Genomic DNA, 17,072 nt, shown 5'->3' with positions numbered 1-17,072 from the left:
AGCAACTTTATTTTCAAGGTTTCAAGAGGGTGGGACAGCAAAAACAAGAGGAAAAAATTACCTAGGAACAGAGACACAGTGTCTCTCAATCTAGCATCCAAATATCATTCTCCAGCCCAAAATAATCACCAGAAATTTCCCCAAAGACTTTAATCCTTCACTTCAGATTTTGCAATGGTTTGGACTTGTGTTGAAGCTATGGAATTAGAGCCTCTGGGGTCAGGTTGCTAACCGACCTTATGCCATAGTTACAGCTATGAGATGGGACCATAGGACAGCATTGGGGAATGTCTGCATGAGACAATGATGGCTTTTTCTTTGAATGCAGAGAAGTAAATGGATCTTGTTAAAGTAAAAGGGCCAGTCAAGTCATTTAAAGGCATCACCCTTTATATAATTAATACTAGAAACTTGAAATTATGTCTTCCATTCTAAATTCTGGAACAGCTTTCATTTTGAGGCACACTTTGTTTGTTACTCTATTTTTAAGAACACATGATTTCTTCCCTTCTTTTTTAGAAAGGTGTAGATCATTGGCTTGGTTTTTATGGTTCTCTGCCTTCAGCACTTGTTTTCTCTTTCAGTCTTTGCAGAACAAGAGTTATAACCACTTTGCTGCCATTTATTTCTTGTTGGTGGAACGCCTGAAGTCACATAGGAGCAGTTTTCCTGTGGAGCAGAGACTTGATGCCCGCCAGCGTCGGCCTAGCACCATTGCTGAACAAACAGTTGCCAAGGTAACGCCCCATTAGCCAATAGTCTTATCTGTGCATGTGTGTATTCACGTTTGACACATTTTTCATCCTGTACTACAAAGGGTTAGATTTCATTCTCTACACTGTTTTTCTGTAAAGTTTCTACCTGTCATTTACTAGATCCTCAAGTATTTTAGCATCTTCCTATTTTTAAGAATTAACTTTATTTCAGTTTATTTCTTTAACATATTTCTCATTTTTTTATCATTCACTTATGTTGAGAATTAATGTAACTAGCTTGTACATTCAATTTCATTTAACACATTTTTATTGCAAATTTACCATGTACAAGCTTCTATTATTAGGCACTACAGGGGATAGGATGTATAAAACACAGTCGTTGCCCTCAGACACATTACAGTATGGAAGCAAAATAAGACAACATTATAAATAACCATCATTCAAAATAGAGAAAGATAAATGCTGTGGAAGAACTAAAGGCAAAGGGAAGAGAGATGCATCTGAATGGGAAAGGCTTCGTGGGAGAGATGGCATTTAAGACAGACCTTCAAAGATGTGGAGGACTGCGTTAGGAAGAGGCAGTTGTCAAAGGCATTATACGTAGGCAGAAGAAGCAGCGTGAACAGAAGTACTCAAGTGGGCAAGTGTGGGGCTTGTTCAAATTAATCCACTGGAATTGAAGCATTGGGAAATGAAAAAGTTGGAGTGGTAAGTTCAAGCCATGTTGTGAAGTGTTTTGAATGCCAAGGTAAAGAGTTTACTTATAGTTCCAGAAGTAATGAGGAACTAATGAAGACTTTTAAGCAGAAAAGTGATAAAATTATATCCATGCTTTAAGCTAATTAATCTGGTCACATTGGGAGGGATAGATAGGATAGAGAAGGGAAGAAATTTGGAGAGAGCAGTTAGGAGATTATTATAATAGTTGAGATGAGAACTACTGAAGGCTTGAACTAACATGGTGCTGGTGGAAGTAGAAAGCAAGGGACAAGTGTTAAGGGCCTTTCGGAGATAGACTCTAGATGAACTTAGCAGTAGTTTGGAGACGCAGCTCAGCATGGTGGCTAAAAGCAGAGACTCTGGTGCAAATCCCAGATTCTGTCATTTCCTGCTTAAAAGTTTTACGTTATCTTAAAAGAGTTACTTAAAGTCTTTCTGTGCCTCAGTTTTCCAAGCTGTAAAATGGGGATAATTATAGGATGTTATGATGTTTAAATTAGTTAATAATTGTGCAGCACTTAGAACAGTGTTATGTAAGTGTTTGTTGTATAAAGTAATAAATAAATGTTGGGGAGTAAGGGGCAACAGTGAGTTAGAGGTGACCCTATTCTTGAGCCCAAGGCTGAGAGAATAGTGACGGCATTGACTCATTTGCTTAGAAGGAAGAATGTCTAGATCCCTGGAGAGAGGCTGGGGCTAAAGGGAGTTGGGAAATCATCTATATAGAGGTTAGGAAGAGGAATGGTGCGTTCATATGACCTATTAGGGTTTCCATCTACTCTGGTGAGTATTAACTTTGTTCAAAGTGCAAGTAAGAGCAGAAGAGTTTTGACTTTGCATTTCTCATTTCGCAGTTTTACAAAATTTATAGGATTGTAATAGAATTTTGTGTTGGTTTCTACAGAATATGTGGGGGAAAAAAACCAAGGAAATTAAAATCTTTTTGATTTTATAGGCAAATGGTATACTTTGTTATACATACCTTAATATATACAATAATGTGAACATTGATACTAATGTGGGTAAAATAATATATCGATAAAGTTCCAGATATTTGGGTAAGAGTATCTCTGAGCACTCTTGGAATCCTTCAGAGTTGAATGGTATTGCTTTCAACACAGTGAGGAGGGGGATAAAATGAGAATCTCTAATTTGGGGTATGCCAGCCTTGGTGGTCTAGTGGTTAAGATTCGTCACTTTCACTGCCTCGGCCAGTCAGGGAACCACACCACCCGTCTGTCAGTTGACACACTGTGGCGGCTGCATGTTGCTGTGATGCTGAAAGCTATGCCACCAGTATTTCGAATACCAGCAGGGTCACCCATAGCGGGCAGGTGTCAGTGGAGCTTCCAGACTAGACAGACCAGGAAGAAGGACCTGGCCACCTACTTATGAACAATTGTCCATGAAAACCCTACGAATAGCAGCGGAGCATTGTCTGGAATAGTACCAGAAGGTGAGAGGATGGTGTGCAAAGACCAGGCAGGGTTCTGCTCTGCCATCACTAGGAGTTGGAATCGTCTGGATGGCACTAACAACAGAAAAAATTGGGTAGTATTAGTGAGCTGTGGTGGTACCCCTTCCCTCTTGAAAATCCTGCCAGGCAAAAGGATAGGAAGCAGGAAGGTACCCAGTGCTATAGGAGGCTTTCCCTCCCAAGTCTCTTCATTCTTCTTAAACATTACACAAGTGAGGGAATGGGGTTACATAAATGATTGCTCTTGAGCACACACATGTTATTGTACCTGATTTCCTTTCATATCTAAACTTGAAGCAAATTCCCTAGGAGATCTCAAATTATATTTGATTTGGCTTGGGGTTCAGATATATAATATAGCTTCTTATGTTTGATAATTTTTTTATTACTAAGCACTTCAAGAGTTGTTTTCATTTTATGCGTTGACCCAAGTGGTCATAGAAGGCTACTTACTTTGACTTAAAATGTATCTAATTCGAGTAGAAGTCTTCAGTGCTCATTCACAAATATGTCTTGAGTGCCTTCTGGATGCTAAACAATAGGCACTGGGGCTGAAGAAGATGCTTCCTTCCCTACGAGATTTTGCATTCTAATGTTTAGTGTTGAACTTGTTAAAAAATAGATTTCTCTTCCTAAGAAAAAAAAACAAAGCAGGAGGCATCACAATCCCTGACTTCAAAACATACTACAAAGCAATAGTAATCAAAACAGCATGGTACTGGTACAAAAACAGACACACAGATCAATGGAACAGAATTGAAAGCCCAGAAATAAAACCACGCATATACGGACAGCTAATTTTCGACAAAGGTGCTAAGAACATGCAATGGAGAAAGGAAAGTCTCTTCAATAAATGGTGTTGGGAAAACTGGACAGCCACATGCAAAAGAATGAAAGTGGACCATGTGCTATCACCATTCACAAAAATTAACTCAAAATGGATCAAAGACCTGAAGGTGAGACCTGAAACTATAAAACTCATATAAGAAAATATAGGCAACACACTATTTGACATTGGTTTTAAAGGAATCTTTTCGGATGACATGCCTACCCAGACTAGGGAAACTAAAGAAAAAATAAACAAGTGGGACTTTATCAGATTAAAGAGCTTTTATAAGACAAATGAAACCAGAATCAAGATGAACAGACAACCAACCAGCTGGGAGAGAATATTTGCAAAACATACATCTGACAAGGGGTTGATCTCCATAATATATAAAGAACTCACACAACTGAACAACAAAAAAACAAACAACCCGATCAAAAAATGGGCAGAGGAAATGAAGAGACACTTCTCCAAGGAAGATATACAGATGGCCAATAGGCACATGAAAAGATGCTCAACATCACTAATCATCAGGGAAATGCAAATCAAAACAACACTAAGATACCACCTCACGCCCGTTAGAATGGCTATAATCACCAAGACAAAAAACAATAAATGTTGGAGAGGATGTGGAAAAACAGGAACCCTCATACACAGCTGGTGGGAATGCAAATTGGTGCAGCCTCTATGGAAAACGGTATGGAGATTCCTCAAAGAATTAAAAATAGAGATGCCCTATGATCCAGCCATCCCACTACTGGGAATCTATCCAAGGAACCTGAAATCAACAATCCAAAGAGGCTTATGCACCCCTATGTTCATTGCAGCATTATTCACCATAGCCAAGAAGTGGAAGCAACCTAAGTGTCCCTCGACTGACGAATGGATTAAGAAAATGTGGTATATATATACAATGGAATACTACTCAGCCATAAAAAAGACAAAATCGTCCCATTTGCAACAACATGGATGGGCCTGGAGCATATTATGTTAAGTGAAATAAGCCAGAAAGAGAAAGACAAACACTGTATGATCTCACTCATATGTGGAATATAAACCAACACATGGACAGAGAAAACTGGACTGTGGTTACCAGGGGCAGTGGGGGGTGGGCACAAGGGGTGAAGGGAGTCATATATATGGTGATGGACAAACAAAAATGTACAACCCAAAATTTCACAATGTTAGAAACCATTAAAACATCAATTTAAAAATAAATAAATAAAAAGAAAATAGATTTCTCTGTTTTTATGAATATAAATGTGCTTAAAGTTTTAGTAGAGCCTTCTCTCTTTGATTCTTTGATATTCTACTTTTTTTTTTTTTTTTTTTTTTTTTGGTGAGGAAGATCAGCCCTGAGCTAACATCCATGCCAATGCTCCTCTTTTTGCTGAGGAACACTGGCCCTGGGCTAACATCCATGCCCATCTTCCTCCACTTTATATGGGATGCCGCCACAGTATGGCCTGACAAGTGGTGCATTGGTGTGCGCCCGGGATCCGAACCCAGGCTACCAGCAGCAGAGCGCATGCACTTAACCGCTATGCCATGGGGCCAGCCCCATCTACTATTTTTTTAAAGAAGTGGCAAGTCATTTGTTACTTGATATAGCGGTAAGAAATTGGAGAAACGACATGATCCCATGCAAAGATCACGTGAGCTGTGGAATCATGCAGACCTCGGGTTCCATACCAAACTGAGTGACTTCGGCAAGTCAGCATCTCAGAGCTCCAGTCTCCTTAAATATAAAATGGAAATAGCAATATCTACTTCATAAGTTTGCTAAAAGATAAAATTAGTTAAATTATACCAGCAGCTCAGTTCAGCAAATAGAGCACTCATGTGCCAGGCCCAGTTCCTGCCACTGTGGCTTCAGAGGTACCCAGGAAACAGTCCCTGCCCTTGAGGAGTTTACAGGTAGTGATAAAGTACCCATTGTTACTGCTTAGAAAACAGTGAGATTCCCATCTTAGATGGGTTTATAGTACTTATATTTGCTATATAATGTGCAGAAAATATCACATCTAATTGACTGCAGACGACTATTTAGAAAAAATGTTATGCCTTTTGCTTGTGAATTCTAACTACTCATTTTTAACGGTTTTTCCACTCCAAGTTTCCACCAACTGTAAATAGACAAGAATGAAACATTCATCCCAATTCTTTAATTACTGATTAGAGGTTGTCCTCCACAACTGTAAGAAAAAGCATTGTATTAGTCGACTACGGCTACTATAACAGAGTACCACAGACTGGGTGGCTTAAACAACAAAGGTTTATTTTCTCATAGTTCTGGAGGCTAGGACCCCAAGATCAAGGTGCCATCAGGGTTGGTTTCTGGTGAGGACTCTCTTCCTGGCTTGTAGACAGCCACCTTATTGCTGTGTCCTCACATGGCCTTTCCTCTGCACGTGGGGAGAGAGAAATCTCTGGTGTCTCATCCTCTTCTCGAGGGACAGCACTCCTATCGGATTAGGAGCCCACCCTGATGACCTCATATAACCTTAATTACCTTCTTACAGGCAGTGTCTCTCCAAATACAGTCACATTAGGGGTCAGGGCTTCAATGTATAGATAGGGGAGGGGGGCACAATTCTGTCCATAACAAGCTTATTCCTATTGGAGCAGTAAAGATTTTTGCATAGGAGAGAACATTATTTTCATTTTAATGGTTCTGGAAAGCACAAAGTCAAAAGAAGAGATTCAAGACAATAAATATATGGTCTAAAAAGTCATTACAATTATTTGGACATGATCATTGTTTATTGCCACTCTTGATGAAACTGGTAATTTCTGCTTCATTGGAATATGAATAAACCATCTGTTTATTATAACATGTGTTTTAGTCAGCTCTGTAGTACTGAGCGTGCCGTTTGAATATTTATACCCTACCTTGTTCCAAAGAGACTTCTTTAATCCCCTCCGTGATTGCAAGAATCCTAAAAAGCGGACCCCTAAAACCTACCATCCTATTTCCTATGAAGTGATTGTCACAATAAAATGTGTTATTCTTCTGCCCTTACCGAGTTCACGGTAAGTTGTTGTAGCCCAGGTTGGATGTGAAAGTTGTCAAGGAGAATGTATTATGCTTGGTCTCGCACAGCATGATCCTGCCATTTAAAAAGTCCCCGCTAATAAGAGGCAGGGACTGAGAAGGGACGTACATCATAGTTGTCATGTTGGTATCTCATTTCCAGTGTAGTATCTTCAGGTAATGCTTTGCCCTAATAATTTAGACTGCTTTCATATAGAAGGGACAGTCTAATAAACTTGGGAAACAGAAATCAAAGTTCAGCCTTATCCTTTGATTGAAAAGCTGATAATAAGGGTAAGAAGAATGTATGAAATACACTTTATTAGGAAGTGTAAATTTTACATTGTGACATGGTGGCTAAAAAAATTGAATGACTAATGCTTGAAAGGAAAAAAAAGTTGTTTAGTCTCAAAAGTCGCCCAGGATATAAGCCTGAGGAATAATGATATAAGAAAAGCTATTTCTTTCTCATGCTCAGAATAGTATACAATGTATTTTTGTTTGTTTGTTTTTACCATCCATATAATACCAACACTTTGCTATTGCTATTTTATTCTTTATCACATGTAGTATATCTAATGATGTTAATATTGGAATATACCAAATATAAAGCATATTCTAAATATATTCAGAGTATATTCAAATATAAAATATATTTCTAACATATCCCCCCATCGTTGAAAACCATCAACCTGAAATTTTAACTGGTCTCCATTACATAGTATCTGAGAACAAACCTGTGTATTCATTTTACAGTCTAATTCCTATATTAAATTCCTGTTATCATTTTAAGACTTTAGAAAGAAGGAGAAAGGAGGAATTAACATTGCTGAGTGAAGGACTTGACATGTTACCTTTGGAATCCTAACTTCACTGTGAAGTAGGTATTATGCCCTTCTTTACAGGTGAAGTAAATAAGATTCAGAGAGATTAGGTAACCTGGTTAAGTTCACACAATTAGTACATGATGGAGCCAGGAATAAAACCCAGGTCTTGGGAGAGGAGAAGCTGGAATCATACCACTTTGTTCCTTTTTGTTTGTTTGAGTTTAAAACTCACCATCCTATATCCCTTGAAGTGATTATAGCAGGAAAAATGTAGGCCATTCCTCTGCCTTTTAGAAACTAGTCTGATGATTGTTCCCTCAGATGTTTTGCAATGTCTGTTATGTTCAAAAGGCATCTAATAAATTATTCTACTAGTTTTGAAGAGATGGGGAGAAAAGGATTATCCGCCAGTTTCATCTTTAAAATCCTTGCCAATTGTCGTAAAGAAAGATTCGCTTTTAAATGATTTTTTAAAAGAAGAGTTTGTAATACTTGTTTACTTAGAGTCCTTAACAAAAGACATGAAGAATGGACTTAAAACCCTGGAGCTTTCTATAGTAGGTTGACTTCAAGAATATAACTTGTTCAGCCAGAAGCATCTCTTTCCACTGGGCCAGCAGGCTGTGTTTAGGCTGTGCATCTCCTTGAAAGAAGGACATGCCTGTCACTTTCAAGTAACTGCTGCTTCTCTTTTCTTCCTCTTCACGCACACCTTTGCCAAGAAATATATACCATCTCACCCCAGAAAACAAAAAAAGCAGATAGGTAGGTAGATAGCACTTATTGCAGAGTACTTTGTGTTATAGTTAGTTGTGTATGTGTATCTGTCCCTGGTCCAATTTTGAGCTCCTAGAGGCAAGGACTTTTCTATTCTTCTTTGTATCTTTCCAGAGTAATATATTTAACGATATAGACGATATATGTTTGTTGAATTGAAAAAAAGAGCATTTGTAGATTCCTTACGAAGACTAGCTTTCTTGTCATCTCTGTGAAAGTTATGCACCTCATCATGGAACAGCAGTGAAATTCTGTACAACCTCTCTCAGAATAATGGATTGCTGAGACTGTTTCATATCATTACCTGTGTCATATACATACTTCATCAAATCTTTTGTAGAGTTTTTAACAAATAAAAATTTATCCTTACTTTGCACCAGGAAGAATTACTTTATTCCAAGAATTTTGTATATTTATATAGAAAAGTATTAATGTTCCCAAACTGTCTGTTCTTGCTACATTTACAGGCACAAACTGTGGGGCTCCCCCTGACCGTACATTCGCCGAACGTGCGACTGATGCGATCTGCCCACCTCCCACAGGCATCCAATGTGGAGGCCTTCTCATTTCCAGCACCTGGCTGTCAGGCGGAAGCAGCCTTTATGGAAGAAGAGTGTGTCGACACTCCAAAGGTACGGATGGGTTTAAGAGACTCTGAGCTTGCAGGTTGGCTGGAGACTTCAGTTGGGCCCACGAGTGTTGTACTTTGGCTTTGTTGAACTTTGTCATTTCCTCAAGTCCCTTGGGAGTGTTGTTTTTGTGCAGAAGACCTGAGAAAAGCATCCAGGGCTAAACTCAGGTCTCATCACCGTCTTATCATTACGACTGTTACGACCTTCTTCTTTCTCTTTCCTTAACCAGTTCCCTCCCCCTTCAAGTTTCTAGATCCTCATAGGTTTGGGGTTGTTTTTATAAACAAATCGTAAGTCTGAAAACAAAAATACAACTCCTGTGCTAAGTTGAGCTTTGTCTATGTTATCATTGCCTCTCCTCTGCCATGTGTGCTACAGCTGCAAAATGATGGGCTGTCTTTTTTGGTCAATTAAACATCTTTTTTTTTGTCCAGTTTGAACGTGCTTAAAGGAGATGAGTTTATCCTGGTGTACTGCATAAAGTTGGCTTTTTGTATATGGAAGATGACAGCTTCTCTCATTTAATGGGTGTTTATTTAACTTCTAATATGTGTTTTATATACTTAGCATCAAGTACAGTACAGAGAATCCTGTTACTGGGCAGGTCTTAGAACATATGTCTTGGAGTATGTTCAAAATAGACTGTTCTTTACTAGCTATGTAAACTTGGGCAAGGTGACTAACTTCTTTGAACCTCCATTTTCTCTTGTGTAAAATGAGAATACCAACTTTATGAGACTGTTGTGAGGACTAATTGAGATACTATGTGAGAGGTTCTAGGCAGATTGTAGATACTCAATGAAATATTGGTTTCCTATCATTTTAGCCTCTTTAGGTATTAAAAAGATGAGTCAGACGTGAGCTCTGCCTCAAAGTTTATAGTCCAGAGGAAGAGACATGATGCATAAAGACCATGTGCCGGGTGTTGACTAAATTGATAAAACATAATTGGTCCCTTAAAGAGCTATAAATCACAGTGCTGCAAGACTAGAAGGAGGCAAAGGGGAGTTTCTTTAGCTGGTTTGATCAGCAAAGTCTCTGGGTTAACTGTCAGAGCTAGGAATTGAGAGATGGGCAGAATCAGAGTGGATGGAAACTAGGGAGTGATATCTCGGTGGAGGGAGAAGCCTGAGCAAGAGCAAACGTCAGGAAACCTCGGTCCATCCAAGTCAGAGCGGTAGCTCAGTGTGCCTGAGGAGCAGGGCATGTGGCAAGAAGTCGTCCGACATAAAGACGAGTAGCTTAGCTTTGAATGGCAAGCCAAGGGATGTAGACTTTTTCTCTAGGCTAGGGTTCTCAATGTGGGAATGCGTTTCATTGTCAAAAAGAGTTTTTTCAAATGGACCTCTCCAAGGTAGTAGGAAACAATTGAAGGGTTTTTTTTTTTTTTCTTTTTTTTTTCTGGTGAGGAAGATTGGCCCTGAGCTAACACCTGTTGCCAATCTTCCTCTTTTTGCTGAGGAAGATTGGCTCTGAGCTAACATCTGTGCCCATCTTCCTCTATTTCATATATGGGGGTGCCACTACAGCATGGCTTGTTGAGCAGTGCATTGGTCCACGCCTAGGATTCAAACCTATGAACCCTGGGCCACCAAAGCGAAGCGTGCGAACTTAACCACCACACCACCGGGCCTGCCCCAACACTTGAAGATTTTTGATCAAGGAAGCACTATGATCCATGTTGTGCTTCAGAAATCAGCCTGGAAGGGTACATAGCCTGCATTGGATAAGGGAGAGACTGGTGACAAGTACAACAGAAGGTTAGAGCATGTATCCAGCAACTAGATGATGAGGGCCTTGAACTAGGATAGTGCTCGTAAATCTGGAGAGGAGGGGATGATATAAATGAGATTGTATGGATAAAAGTGATCAATATTAGGGTCCAGAGAGAAGAAGTCCAAGCTGGTAACAGTATTTGGAGCCTAGGTGATTGGGAGGGTGGGTGCCATTTTCAGAAATAGGGAGCTCTGGAGGTAGAGCTGGTTCAGAAGTTAAATGCTGAGTTGAGCTAGAGCGTAGTCAAGGGCGGGCTGATGCTAGGCTGCCACAGGCAGGTGTTAAACTGAGTTGGTAACCACAAGGAGTTAGTGTCCATGTCCCTCGGGACAAGGCCACTTCCTGTGGACAGTCTGTTTTCTCTGCCTATGCTTGCCTAGCATGTTCAGTAACCTCATAAACTGCTACTACATTCTCACTCAGAAATTTAGACATAAATTGGGGCAACATAATTCATTTAAGATCCAATTCCCTTGAAAAAATTAAAATACAGTCTGCTAAAAGCTTGTCTGTGAGGGCATCAGGCCCGAAACACAGATTGGGCCCTGTCTGCCGTATTATATAGGGCAAGCTATTTTTAAAGCTTGTGATTGTTACCGTAACTAGGAAACAGACAGGAAATGAATGATTTTGTGAAAGATATAGACAGAGCTAGATGGTGTATTTGCATTTGTAGGAAGAGCAGTGCCACGCTGGAACTGGCCACCCACACTGGCAGTGCCACCCTGGCACTTAGGCCATAGACATGCACTTGTCTTATTTGTGGCCTATTTCATTTACATCAGCAAAAATGCTTGTCCCTCTGCCTTCTCTATACTTCTTTCTTTGGGGCCCATAAATAAATGCACACACAGAAAACTATCAGACAGAAGTACAATTCCTTGTTGTTCATATTGCTTCATATCCATTCACTATAACACTCATTTGTTGTCTTCTAAAAGATGTTTCACAACTGCATGTATTGCTCATTCATTTCTACTCTCAATTGGTGGCAAGTGTTGTGGCAGAGATTTCACCTTTCCTTCCCTCCCAGAAGTCTTCAACTACAACTTAAAACTGTTAGTAAAATCTTTTAGGGAGTCTGCATTGAAACATTGGTTTGGGGTTTCTCCAAAAAATAGCACCTTTCTGACCCAACCCTGAGCAGTAACTGAAACCCTCAGGTGACACAGAGACCGTTGGGCAAATGCACAAACCCTGTAGGGTCGATCTTTCTCTTTTGAGGGTTTCTTTGGGAATGATGAATTTTACACACACACCCACTTACACATTTCAATCACTTTTAACATTTTATTAGAGATTATAATAAAAGGATTTTCTAAGTTACCACCTTCATGGCTGGATAGCAGAAGGGAACTGTGAGGCTAAACTGTGAAAATGCTAGTGTAGTAGAGGCGTTCCATGTCTATTTGCATTTTTATTATTTTTGTGTGTGTGTGAGGAAGATCAGCCCTGAGCTAACATCCATGCTAATCCTCCTCTTTTTGCTGAGGAAGACCGGCTCTGAGCTAACATCTATTGCCAATCCTCCTCCTTTTTTTTCCCCACAGCCCCAGTAGATAGTTGTATGTCATAGTTGCACATGCTTCTAGTTGCTGTATGTGGGACGTAGCCTCAGCATGGCTGGACAAGCGGTGCGTCGGTGCGCGCCTGGGATCCGAACCCGGGCCGCAAGTAGGAGCGCGGACACTTAACCCCTAAGCCACAGGGCCGGCCCTCTGTTTACATTTTTATACCTTTTTCATATTATAAAGGTAGTATACGTAGGAGAAGGTCTGAAAAGGATATACATCAAAAACTCTTAATAGTGTTAACCTCTAAGGCTACTTTGTAAAGGGGAGAAATTGCACTTTTACTTCTGAATTTGAATTTTTTAACTTTGGTTTTATTTTTTTAAATTATAAATAAAACCAATCAGAATCACACCTGGAAAATTCAGAAAAGGATAAAGAAAAAACTAATTTATCCATAATCCCACTACCCAAAGATAAACATATTTTGGCATGTTTCCTTAGAGTTGGTGATAGATGGATGGATGGATGATGGGTGGGTGGATGGATGGATGGATGGGTGGGGAGGTAAGTGTAGAGAGGCTCAGGAAGTAGATAGACTAGTGAAAACAAAATTGTATTCTATTATATGTAATTTTGTATCTTGCTTTTACGTAATACAACATTATGAGCATTTTTCCCATATCATGAAATCTTCTTTGAAAGCATGAGTTATATTTAACAACTGCCTAATATATTGTATTAGTTGTACCCTTATTTAACTACTTTCCTATTTTTGGACATCAGGTACTTCAATTTTTTTGCATCCTCATATATGCTTCAGGTGAATATCCTTGTGTCTAAATCTTTTACTTATACCTCTGATTATTTCATTAGGATAAATTTCTAGAACTGGGGTTATCCAGTTCTTTCCTTCCTCACCTGGTTATTTGTTTATTTTAATTTGCCTTAAGATGGTAAAAATGCTTTAAAAGAAAATGTAGTTTTAGTCTCATGCTTTTTAAATTTTTATTGTTATAAAGCATTCTCTTTGGTCAAGAAATAATAATAATAGATACAATATTTTACTTAATCCTCCCAAACAACTTCACTTCCATTTAACAAGTGAAAAAAAATTGAGCTTTATAGAAGTTAAGCAACTTGCTAATAAGTGATGGAGCTGAGGCTGAGGAGCTGGGCTTGAGCCTACAGCACCTCCTCAATATATGCCAAACTTGGCCAGGCTCTCAGGATACAAGTTAAATAAGGCACATCCCTAGCCTGCACTGGGAGCTCGCTGGCTAGTATTGTGCACGGGTCTGCTGTATTAGTCTGCTCAGGCTGCTGCGTGGCTTAAAGCAACAGAAATTATTTTCTCACAGTTCTGGAGGCTAGAAGTCCAGGATCAAGGTTCTGGCCAATTTGATTTCTGGTGAGGACTCTTGCTGGCTCGTAGAGGGCGACCTTCTCACTATGTCCTCCCATGGCCTTTCCTCTGTGCTCACATGGAGCAGAGAGAGCTTTCTGGTGTCTCTTGTTATAAAGACACTAATCCTGGGGCCGGCTCCGTGGCTTAGCAGTTAAGTGCGCGTGCTCTGCTACTGGCGGCCCGGGTTTGGATCCCGGGCGCGCACCAACACACCACTTCTCTGGCCATGCTGAGGCCACGTCCCACATACAGCAACTAGAAGCATGTGCAACTATGACATACAACTATCTACTGGGGCTTTGGGGAAAAAAAGGAGGAGGATTGGCAATAGATGTTAGCTCAGAACCAGTCTTCCTCAGCAAAAAGAGGAGGATTGGCATGGACGTTAGCTCAGGGCTGATCTTCCTCACAAAAAAAAAAAAAAAGACACTAATCCTGCCAGATCAGGGCCCCACCCCTATGACCTCATTTAACATTTCCTTAGAGGCCCCACCTCCAAATACAGCCACACTGGGGGTTAGGGCTTCAATATGTGACTTCAAGAGGGACACAAGATTCAGTCCATAAGAGTCTACCAATCTTCTGTGCCAGGGTCTTATATTTATGGTAGGCTCAGGGGTGTTATCAGTTAGAGTGGAGTTTCTGAGAGTTTGACTCCCGTGTGTATACTACCTATTGCATATGAGGTCTCTTAGAAGTGAAGTGACTGATTGAGCTCAAAGAAAGATAAAAACAATGTATTGGAAAATTGTACATTTCACCCACATTGTATTTTGAAGTCCTGTAATTTACAGTTAGCCTAGGTATTTCTTAGAGCAAAAGATCTTATTTCTAGCAGCTTAGGTTACCTACGTAGATCAGCCCAATATTTCAATCACAAAATCCTAGAGCTGAATTTGTTCTGTCAAGTCCCTGGGTAAATTGGCAGGCGAGGGTGGCGTGATTATCACCTGTTTCAGGAAATGAACTTAAAGCTGAAGGTGTTCACACCTATTCACTATGAGTAGGCCCCCACAGTGCTTTCTGATTTAATCATCTGAAAAAACAGATCATAGTTTTTTACCTGACCCAGGATAAAATTGAATTCAGCAAATATTTTTAAATGAAAGACATAATTTCTCTTGTAGTCTAGATGAGGATATAAATTTATAAGCAGACAATTTAAGAAAAAATTGTAAATTTAGCAGGACTGCAAGGTTATTTGAGTACTCAGAAAAAGGTAACTTTTCTCTATTAAGGAAAAAAAGTGCAAGGAAAAAAAGAACCTTGTTTTAAGGCTATACTGCAAGAAATATCTGATAAAATTTTGACATAGTCTATAAGTGTAAAGATGCTCGGTAGATACTTAATAATAGTGCTTTCTCTGCTGCTTTATTCATTTCTAAATCATCCCTGGCTAGTCTTAGAAAATTGTATTAGTAGACAGTTAAGGAACCTAGAGGTATGAGTATAAGTTCCCAAACAGCCATTCTTTTCTATGGAAAACTATGAAGTGTATCAAAAAGGGAACACTTATCTGAGGAAGGGCCCAGGGAGCATAAGTGTTGCTGGCCAGATTTCAGAGTTTTTGTTTTCTGGTGCAATGGGGAAGATTGGTCTTAGCCTGGGAGGAAGGCATTTGCCACTCTTCCTTTAAATGACCACTCATCACTTTAAAACCCTATAATGCATTAGCTACCTTATCCAAATAATGGCTACAGCCCCAGAACGGTTTTTATGGAATAACTGTCCCCTCCCCCAAGCAAACAAAGATCTGAGTCACCCAAGTCTCCGTCTCCAAATAAAGGGCTTTGCCATGCCTTCAGATTGGTTGCCATAAGAGGAAAGTTTCCTGTGTCTGGCACAGGGATGTCCCACGTCACCTCTCACATACATGAGCTTCTCCTGCTTCCAAAGGAAACAATAGCTCTACCCAGTGTATTCCAGGTGAAAGTACTGCTTAGAACTCAGCGTCTTATGACTGGCTGTTCCTGAGCAGCTATTCATAGGAGAAAACGGATAGATTTCCACGGGGGAATAGTTAAGGTAATGAGGTAAATAATTGCCTCCCCATTGGGGCTTTTACCAGCCAGAAGAACTGGCAACCACCGCTCCCCTTTGTCTGCTGTCTCTGCCTGCCATTAGGTGGTTTGCTTGGCAACTGCAGAGGAAGGCAGAGTTCTCGCTCAGGAGTGTGCCCAGCTCCTCCCTGTGGGATAGAACCATAGATATTGTGTGTGTTGCTGGAGGAGAGAGGATTCGGTGCACTGGTGCTCATTAACCTCTGCTGGAATTTTGGGCCTGTGAGTCATTTGTTATTCTATAATGGAAGGCTTTGGCTGTTTGCCACTTGGGTTTTTTTTCAGTCCTTTTTGTGGTATCAGTCTGTCTTTAAAGAATCCTTTTTTCCATTCCTCAGGCACATAGAACCAATTAAAGACTAAATCAAATGGGCAGGTACTTAAATTATGAACATAAAAGTATGTCTAGAACCTTCCAGTATGTTTTGTGGTTGAAAATGAGAAGAATGCTGGTGACTACTCTTTTTTCTTAGCTATGAGCCATGCAGGTGTTTTTTTTTTTTTTAAATCTCATCTTCCCCCTCTTTGTTTCCCCTATTTAAAAAAAATAACTGGTAGGCCTCAAGCTAGTATACCCCTATTCATCTGGAAACCACTAAAAAAATTGTTTATTGTAATAATGATGACTCAGAGAAACCTGAGAGGCAGTGCCAATTTGGGTCATAATGGGCTTCTGTCTCTTAAGTACTGCAGTTGACTTGCCTTGACTTCTAATCTACATGTTGTCATTAGTAACAAATATGTACATTTTTAATATTTTACTTAATTTCTAGTTTGCTACAAGTCGACAGTTTTTCCTTTGTGGATTTTTCTAACGTCTCAGCAGAGCTGTCACTTAGAGTTTCCTCTCACACTGATGTTTAGGTAAATGGCTGTCTGCTGGACCCTGTGCCTCCTGTCCTGGTGAGGAAGGGGTGCCAGTCATTGCCCAGCAACATGATGGAGACCTCCATTGATGAAGGGTTGGAGGCAGAAGGAGAGACTGAGGAGGACCCCAGTCAGGCCTTTGACGCGTTCCAGTCCACCCGCAGTGGGCAGAGACGGCACACTCTGTCAGAAGTGACCAATCAGCTGGTCGTGATGCCTGGTTCAGGTATGACATCCAGTAAGCACCAGGTTACATCTTCACAGCATCAACTCTTATTCCAATTCCCAAGAGACAGTAATGATACCAACCAGTTTCTAGAATATAGTGTATGTCTTATTCCTTTATGGACCACATTCAGCAGGCTGTAGGCTTAGGCCTGCTCAGCAGCTGACAAAGATTAAATGAAATGTCTCTGAGTTGGCTCCCCCAACTCCCAGGAT

General features: G+C 40.1%; 1 protein-coding gene across 4 annotated transcripts in view; it reads left to right on the top strand.

The window, feature by feature from the left end:
- SIK2 (salt inducible kinase 2) overlaps window positions 1-17,072 on the top strand; it is a 123,221-nt gene that overhangs the window by 96,137 nt on the left and 10,012 nt on the right. For all 4 annotated transcript variants that reach the window (XR_009220767.1, XM_058545244.1, XM_058545246.1 and 1 more), the window contains 3 exons: window positions 585-737; window positions 8,845-9,009; window positions 16,629-16,857. Coding sequence is in view for 3 of the 4 variants with exons in the window: in XM_058545244.1 (XP_058401227.1) it covers window positions 585-737; window positions 8,845-9,009; window positions 16,629-16,857 (547 nt within the window). In the remaining variant the exon portion in view is untranslated. The remainder of the gene's footprint in view (window positions 1-584; window positions 738-8,844; window positions 9,010-16,628; window positions 16,858-17,072) is intronic.

Source organism: Diceros bicornis, chromosome 7, assembly GCF_020826845.1.
Source record: "Diceros bicornis minor isolate mBicDic1 chromosome 7, mDicBic1.mat.cur, whole genome shotgun sequence".
NCBI lineage: Eukaryota > Metazoa > Chordata > Mammalia > Perissodactyla > Rhinocerotidae > Diceros > Diceros bicornis.
This window is presented reverse-complemented; position numbering and strand designations above follow the sequence as displayed.